Source organism: Narcine bancroftii, chromosome 5 (assembly GCF_036971445.1).
Source record: "Narcine bancroftii isolate sNarBan1 chromosome 5, sNarBan1.hap1, whole genome shotgun sequence".
In the NCBI taxonomy this organism is placed as follows: domain Eukaryota; kingdom Metazoa; phylum Chordata; class Chondrichthyes; order Torpediniformes; family Narcinidae; genus Narcine; species Narcine bancroftii.
In genome coordinates, this window is record NC_091473.1 from 180,943,644 (window position 1) to 180,951,659 (window position 8,016).

General features: G+C 56.7%; 1 protein-coding gene across 1 annotated transcript; it reads right to left on the reverse strand.

Moving 5' to 3' along the window:
* Positions 1–1,520: 1,520 nt before the first annotated feature.
* LOC138765374 (upstream stimulatory factor 2-like) lies at positions 1,521–7,858 on the reverse strand. Its single transcript, XM_069942416.1, has 8 exons — positions 7,511–7,858; positions 6,796–6,952; positions 6,588–6,675; positions 5,027–5,053; positions 3,522–3,580; positions 3,129–3,223; positions 2,502–2,630; positions 1,521–2,115 (listed from the first exon to the last, which is right to left on the reverse strand). Exons 1-8 carry the CDS (start codon positions 7,856–7,858, stop codon positions 2,026–2,028), a joined length of 993 nt encoding a protein of 330 aa, XP_069798517.1. The 3' UTR covers positions 1,521–2,025.
* Between the last annotated feature and the right edge of the window lie 158 nt (positions 7,859–8,016).

Consider the following 8,016-nt stretch of genomic DNA (forward strand, 5'->3'; position numbering starts at 1 on the left):
CATGTCGTGCCCTGCTCTGCCATTCACTTAGATCATGGCTGATCTGATGATGGGCTCTTGCCTTTTCCCCACATCCCGTAATTCCCCAACGATGCAAAATCTACCCAACCTTGTCTTAAATACATTTACTGAGGTCGCTTCCACTGCTTCAAGGAGTAGCGAATTCCAGATTCCCCATCCTCTGGAAAAAGCATCTCCGGCCTAAATCTACTGCCTATGTCCCCTTGTCCTGGTCTTCCCTCCCAATGGGAACAACTTACCTATCTCTACCAATGACAGAGACCCTCCCAGTAGCCAAACCACTTCAGTTCTGTATCACACTCCTATGTCTGTCCCTGTCCCAAGTCCACCCAAAAACTGGAGGAACACCACCTGTCTGTCTGGGCCCCTCCAGCCAGATAGTATTAACATCAACTTTTTCGGTTTCTGCCAACCTGCTCCCCTCTCCCCCCTTCCTTATTCACCCACCCATCCCTCCTCCCCTTGATTGCTGCTCCCCCCTTCTCCATCATCACCTGTGTCTACAGATTTTCATATTTTACCTTTTTTTTAAAAAAGCCCACCTGTCTTTTATAATTATATACGTTTTTATAAGATCCCCTCTCATTCTTCTAATATCCCAGCGAGCACAGTCCCAGCATGTACCTGTCCATTGGCCTCCTAAAGACTCTTTCGTCCCTCCCTCCACCACCGTTACCGGCAGCACATTCCATGACCCACCCTCTCTGTATGAAGAACATCCCTCTGTACTTTAACACTATGCCCCCTTGTGTCAGCCATTTCAGCCCCAGGGGAAAAGCCTCTGGTCGTCCACACGATCAACGCCTCTCATCTTGTCCACCTCTTATCAGGTCACCCCTCGTCCTCCGTCTCTCCAAGGAGAAAAGACCACGTTCACTCAACCTCTCCTCATGAGACACACCCTCCAACCCAGGCAGTGTCCTTGTGAGCCTCCTCTGCCCGCTCTCTACAGCATCAATCTCTCCTCATAGGCCAACCCCCTCATCTCTGGGATCAACCTGGTGAACCTCCTCTGCACTGTCTCCAAAGCCAGTCCGTCCTTCCTGGAGTCAGGAGACCAGAACTGCACGCAGCTCTCCAGATGCGGCCTCACCAGGACCTTGTCCAGTCGTCTTCCCCTCTCCCTTATGTGGAGTTAGTCCATGCACTCAACATCTGCCTCATTTCTCCCCGTCGACAAGGCAAGGGTCAGGAATGTGAGGGAACGCTCCCCACTTCCCTGGCTAGAGTTAGTCCATGCACTCAGCATCTGCCTCATTTCTTTCCCTTACCCCCCCCTCCCCCAAATACATGTCCTGCAAGAACAGAGGTAGTCATTGGCTGGGATCCATTGAGGGGGTCTCTCTTGGAAGATCGGAAATTATTGGCTAGGGCCCAACCTTGCAAGATGGGAGGTAGTCATTGACAAGGATCCACTGAGGGGAAATGGAAACCACCTCGCAAGGTGAGATGCAGTTATTGGCCATTACAGAAAGGGGCAGCAATAAGGAAGACAGCCATTGGCTGTTTCTTTTTATTGAGTATATAATATGCCTTCAAAACATTCGCGTAATTTGTACTAAATATACACAAGTCCTTAAACATTACCCAGTCGCCCTCCCCAGTGACAACCCACCCCCACCCTCCCATGAGAACCCCACACAGTGAACGCTCAGTTCTGCCCCTCAAACTTGCACATCTCACAGAGGGCGAAATGGAAAAGATTGTCCTCGGATTTCGGGGAGGTTGGTCCATCCAGGGGTGGTGGGGGGGGAGGGGGGAAGAGAGGGTGGGGTTCAGGGGGAGGGGAGTTAGGAATGAGCAGGGTTGGGGGGATTGGGGGAGTTGTGCAGGAGTCGGGGAGAGACAGAGAGATCGGGGGAAGAGAGTCGGAGGAGGGAGACAAGGAGGGACAGAGGGGCTCCGGGTGAGAGGGAGGGGGTACGTCCGCAAGAAGGGGGGGAGGGAGGGGGAAGGTTTGCAGGGAGGGCAGGTCACGGGGTGGGAGGGAGGGGGAAATGCAGGCTACTGTGGGGAAACCTCGGTGACCAGCTCGATGCCGTGCTGCTGTAACTGAGCTCGGAGAAGTGTGTTCTCATTCTTCAAGTCATCGATCTGTTAAGAGAAGGGGGGTGTGGGGAGAGGGGAGTGGAGAGAAAAGGAGGGGGTTGGAGGGGAAGGGGAGGGAAGGAGGGAGAGAGAGTAGAGGAGGGGTAGGAGGAAGGGGGGAGAGTCCTCATTACGTGCAGATGCCCAGTGTGCGCCGACCAGCACTCATCGAAGTCCCGTCCCTCCCCACAGACCCTAAATGGCCCAAGTCACTCACAGAGAGAGAGTGGGGGTAGAACGGGGACCAGGATGGTGGGAAAGGAGGGGAGCGATTAACCAGGGGACGGCTGGCAAACTCTGCACAGAGACAGGGAGATGGGGCCTTGACACAGAGGGAGGTGTTCAACAATGCAGAGGCGAGGGGATGGGCAGGCAAGGGGAGGGGAACAGACCTGTTGCCGCAACATTTCATTGTCCATTTGCAGCCTCTCTGTTTCCTTAAAGCTCTCCTGCATTCGCTGGTTGCTTTGTCGCAGTTCCCTTATGTAGTCACACGCTTTGGAGAGGATCCCACCTTTACTCTGGGAGCAGGACAGCAGGTCAGTGTAGTACACACTCCCTCCCTCCGCACCGTCCCCTCACCCGCTCCCTCCCTCCGCACCGTCCCCTCACCCGTTCCCTCCCTCCGCACCATCCCCTCACCCGCTCCCTCCCTCCGCACCGTCCCCTCACCCGCTCCCTCCCTCCGCACCGTCCCCTCACCCGCTCCCTCCCACCGTCCCCTCACCCGCTCCCTCCGTCCCCTCACCCGCTCCCTCCCTCCGCACCGTCCCCTCACCCGCTCCCTCCCTCCGCACCGTCCCCTCACCCGCTCCCTTCCTCCGCACCGTCCCCTCACCCGCTCCCTCCCTCCGCACCGTCCCTTCACCTGCTCCGTCCCTCCGCACCGTCCCCTCACACACTCCCTCCCTCTGCACCGTCCACTCACCCGCTCCCTCCTTCTGCACTATCCCCTCACCCACTCCCTCCCTCCGCTGGGTATTGTGGTGGGTTGGGGTAAGGGGTCATCTCCTGATCACCTGTCCAGTCTTGGTGTTGTCAGCGTTACAATCGGGGATAATCTTGGACAGTTGTACAATCCAGTTGTTGATCTTGTCTCTGCGCCGCCTCTCCACTGGAGGTTGGAGGGAAGGGGTTGGGGTGACGTGTGGAAGGGGAGAGAAAGTGGGAGGGGAGGGGAGAAGGAGGGAGGGAAAGGGAGAGACGAAGAGGGAGGGACGGGAGACTTTTATCACAAGCATATCCAAGGAAGCCAATCACCACCTTCCTTTGCAGGCCCATTCCAGGGTCTCTCTTCCCTCCCTTACCTCTACCTCCCCCCACCATTCACTCCCTCTCCTTTTCCTTCTATCCTCCCTCATCCCCCTCTCTGCCCCCTCCTTCTCCCCTTCCCCTTCATCCTCTCCACCCACCTTCATTGTGTTGCGCCCTCCTCCTCTCATCCCGGGGTGTGCGTGGTCCGTCAATCTTCCTGCGGGGATGGGGATGTTGGGGTGGGGGGTAGGGAAATAAAACATAAAAGAGAGTGAAGGGATGGGGTGGGAAGGGGGTTCCCTCCCTCCACCCATCACCCAGGGAGACAGCAGGAATGGGGAGGAGGTTTTGTCGAGAAGCCCACCTACTCCTTCACAGTCAGCATCCACCCTCCCATCCTCAATGCCATGCGGATGTAGGGGCCAAATATCCTGGGGCACTGGCCTCTGTTAGTCAGGGGTGGGGTGGAGGGGTGGTGAGTTCTAGAATCATGAGTCATGTGGCAGCTCTGTAATACTCTGGTTAGACCGCACTTGGAATATTGTATTCAGTTCTGGTCAGCTCATTACAGGAAGGATGTGAACGCTGTGGATAGGGGGCAGAGGAGATTCACCAGGATGTTGCCTGGATTGGAGAACGTGTCTCGTGAGGCAAGATTCGCCGAGCTGGGACTTTTCTCTCTGGAGCGAAGATGGACGAGAGGAGACAATGGAGGTCGAAAAGATTCTGAGAGGCTTAGACAGCATGGGCGGGCAGCGCCTGTTTCCCAGGGCGGGATCTGCATCTGTACAAAGTGAGGGAAGGGGAGCTGAGGTGAGACACAGAGAGCAGTGGGGGCCTGGAATGTGTAGCCGGGGGTGGGGGTGGAGGCTGGTACAATAGGAGCATTTAAAAGAGACAAACAAGGTTGGAAGAAGGGAGGAGAAGATTGTGAAGTAGGTTTGTATGGGTTGGCACGTCATTGAAGGCCGAAGGGCCTTGATGGCAGTAGAATGTTCAATTAATTTGCTTTGTGTGTAACAGGACATGAGCTCTGGGACTGGTGAGGAGGGAGGGGTGAAACTGATCGCAGGTCCCACCCCTCCTCCCTCCAGGATCCCTCCCTCTGCAACCAGGAGACTTTTCCTTTCCCCCCTCCCCTCTCGGCGGATGCTGCTTGATGCGCCCCCCCCACCACTTGAGTTCCCACAGGAGGGAGGGTGAGGGAGGGAATGGGTTAAGCTTCCAGCAGGAGATCCAGGGTGTGCAGAGGTCAACAGGGTTGGGGAAAGAGAGGGATGGACGGACCGGGGGAAAGAGAGGGATGGACGGACCGGGGGAAAGAGAGGGATGGACGGACCGGGGGAAAGAGAGGGATGGACGGACCGGGGGAAAGAGAGGGATGGACGGACCGGGGGAAAGAGAGGGATGGACGGACCGGGGGAAAGAGAGGGATGGACGGACCGGGGGAAAGAGAGGGATGGACGGACCGGGGGAAAGAGAGGGATGGACGGACCGGGGGAAAGAGAGGGATGGACGGACCGGGGGAAAGAGAGGGATGGACGGACCAGAGAGAGAGGGGGAAGAGAGGGATGGATGGACCAGAGGGAGAGGGGAATCTTAAGGGATGGAGGGAATTCCCCACCCCCAGGGCTCAGTGGGGAGGGGGAGGTGGCAAACGTACATGTTGCTGAGTTCTGGATCTTCTTTTCTGCGGAGAGAATAACAGGTCACCATAGAGACGGAGTCGCCCTCGAGAGGGACCCCCCCCTCCCTCCCTTCACTCTGGGGTGGGTGTGAAGCATCAAGACCCCCCCCCTCCCTGTCTCTGGGGTTGAGGGAGAGTCTAACGCATCCAGTTAGGGGGTCAGGGATCGAAAATTCTCCCGTCCCCAGGAAAAATCTTCTTCGTTCGCCAAAGAGGTTGGAGAAGGGGCAGGAACGTCAAAATGGCCCTCCTCCCCTCTCCCCAATCCCCTCCGTCCCTCCCCGATGTACAGAGTCCTCAGTGTGCCCCTAACTATCTGCACGAGGAATTCCTCACTCAGGGCAAACTCAGCCCCCACCCATGGGAATGGGCTGGTGGGGTGGGAGAGGCGAGGGAAGGGGTTGGGTGGGAGGTCGAGGGGGAATGTTAGGGGGAGGAGGGTGGGGAGGTAGAAGGGGATGGGTGGGGAACGAGTGAGTGGGAGAAGGTGGAAAAGAGGCAGGGGGTAGGAGAGGGGAAGAACCTGATAGAGGTTTATAAAACCACGAGGCGCAAGGATAAGGTAGACCTTCACAGTCTCCTTCCCCTAGCGATGGGGAGTCTGAAACTATAGGGTTTGAGGGGAGGGTTTTTTTTAAAAGGGAGCAACTTCTCCACACTCAGGGGGGTGGATGAAGTGGGGGGGGGGGAATAGTCACTGTTTGGACAGGTTCATAGGTGGGGAAGGTTTGAGGGAGAGATGCAGATTCGTGGGAGGGGAGAGGTTTCACGAGAGACCATGATGGAAGTTGAGCTGAAGGATCTGCAAAATTGTGGCCGGTGAGGGGCTGAATGGCCTCCTGTCTTCCTGTGTAACAGGGCAGAGGGGCCAAATGGCCTCTTCTGGTCTCCTGTCGATGAGCCACCTGCTCCAGTGGAGCAACACCACCATCTGGTGGCCAAGGACTCAAACTGCAGGAGGAAAGCTCCCATTCTGGGAGGGGAGTCAGTGAGCAGAATGGGGTAAGAGACAGGGAAGGGTGGAGGGTTACAGAGATACTTGGGACGATGGCAGCCACAGGGAGCAAGGAACACGGATGAAATCCTGTGTTGAGGGAGAAAAGGAAGCTCTCAAATTCTTCCCAGTGGGACAGACAGGAGAAGAGGGTTGGGGGGGAAGCAACAGGTCATGGGAGGGGCAATGAGGAGGGAACCTTTCAATATCATTGGATGTTACAGCAATTGTTTCAAAGAGGGTTCAAGGCTGGTGCAGTTCGATGGGGGGGGGGGGGGAAGTTTTAATCTTTTTTATTAATTTTTAAATTTATCCTGAGCACTGGTTCAGCATGTCAACATTGGTACCTCCCAGCCCTTGAAAGTGAAAGATGTGTGTGTGTGTGACCTGGGAATAATTCCCCAATCATGGTGCCTGCAGTACTGGTCGCTGCCAGCAGATGGTGGCGTCGAGCCACGTAAGAGGCGGAAGCTCAGCACCACCATCTGCTGGCCAGTGGGAAAACGGCAGGCTCCTTGGGCAAGTGGTTTCAAATGTACTTACGGTGAGTAGGGATGCGTCCGTGGAGCGATCGTCCTCTGTGCGCCCGTCTGTAGAACGTCCTGTGGTGTCATCATGACATAGAACTGTCCTGTGGAGGAGACAAAGAGTGAACTCCATCCACACCGTCCCATCACCCACTCCTGGGGTCAGACACAGAGTGAAGCTCCCTCCCCCATTACTACCCAATTGCTCCTCCTTGTCCACTCACCTCCTCCCTGACCAAGTGAGGGGTCTCCCTGGGCGGAGACCACAGCGGTGGCTCCGTCTCCAACAGCCGATGCTGGGAAATATGTAAAGCGAGCCTCTCCTCCCACTGTGTCCGTGGACGGGCTGCCCCCATTACTGAACGGGTTCTGGATCACTGCCTGCGGGAAAAAGACACACTCGGGATCACCAGGGATCAGGAACGTGGTCACTCAGGGTCATAGAGGGGTCACTGTGGGTCAGGAATGGGGTCACAAGTGGGATCACTCAGGGTCATCAAGGGATCACTGGGTGTAAGGAGTGGGATCACTGGGGGCTGGGAACGGGCACTCCAGGTTATAGAGGGGTCATTGCGGATCAGGAACTGGGTCATCATGGGTCTGGAGTGAGATCACCAGGGGGTCAGGAACAGGGTCACTCAGGATCATAGAGGTGTCACTGGGGGGTCAATCAGGGTCATAGAGGGGTCATTGGGGGTCAGGAGTGGGATCACTGGAGGTCAGCAATGGGGTCACTGGCGATCAGGAATGGGGTAAAAGTGGGATCACGGAGTAACAGAGGGGTCAGTTCTGGGTCATGAGTCAGTACCTTCCTTGCCTCCACTTCCTCACATCTGACCCTCCAAAGGCAGCCCCCTCCCACCCCTCTCCCCATTCCCCTCTTTGCCCTCCCCATCCACACCCCATCACCAATTCCCTTATTCCCACACCCTGACCCACCTGAGCCACTGCCTGCTGGGCTCCTGAGAAGGCAGCCGACGAGACCACACTCACAGCTCCCGGTCCATCACTAGGACCCTCCAGTTGCCCGTCTGATACCTGCACCACCCTGTAGGTCACCTGTGGGTGAGGGGAGGTGGTTGGAGAAGTTACTGTGGTGGGGGCAAAAGTGGTGAGAAACCTCCTCCCTCTTCCACTAACACCCTCCACACCCCGTCCCCTCCCCTTGACCACCAACCCCTCCCCCTGCCATGATAACATCTTTGCAACCAGCCCCGTAGGGAGGGGCAAAATGGCCTCCCCCATATAACACATGCCAGAGGGGCTGAACGGCCACCAGTTATGCATTACAGACTCTAGATGGGCTGAACGGACCTCTGCCTTGTACAACAGGCCGGAGAAACACTTGCGCGCACCCCCCTCCCTCGTTCCCCCTGCCAGCAAGCATGGAAGATTCCATAAACAAGCCCACCCCTTCCCCGCCCCATTCCGACCTGCCCGCCATA

What these genes read in the sequence shown, in the direction of transcription:
- LOC138765374 (XM_069942416.1), bottom strand. Translation starts at nt 7,858, where the DNA reads ATGCATAACTGGTGGCCGTTCAGCCCCTCTGGCATGTGTTATATGGGG. An exon ending in CGGACGCATCCCTACTCACC is followed by an intron (nt 5,054 to 6,587) that starts GTAAGTACATTT and finishes TTCTCTCCGCAG; the next exon opens with AAAAGAAGATCCAGAACTCA. An exon ending in GAGGGCGCAACACAATGAAG is followed by an intron (nt 3,224 to 3,521) that starts GTGGGTGGAGAG and finishes TCCAACCTCCAG; the next exon opens with TGGAGAGGCGGCGCAGAGAC.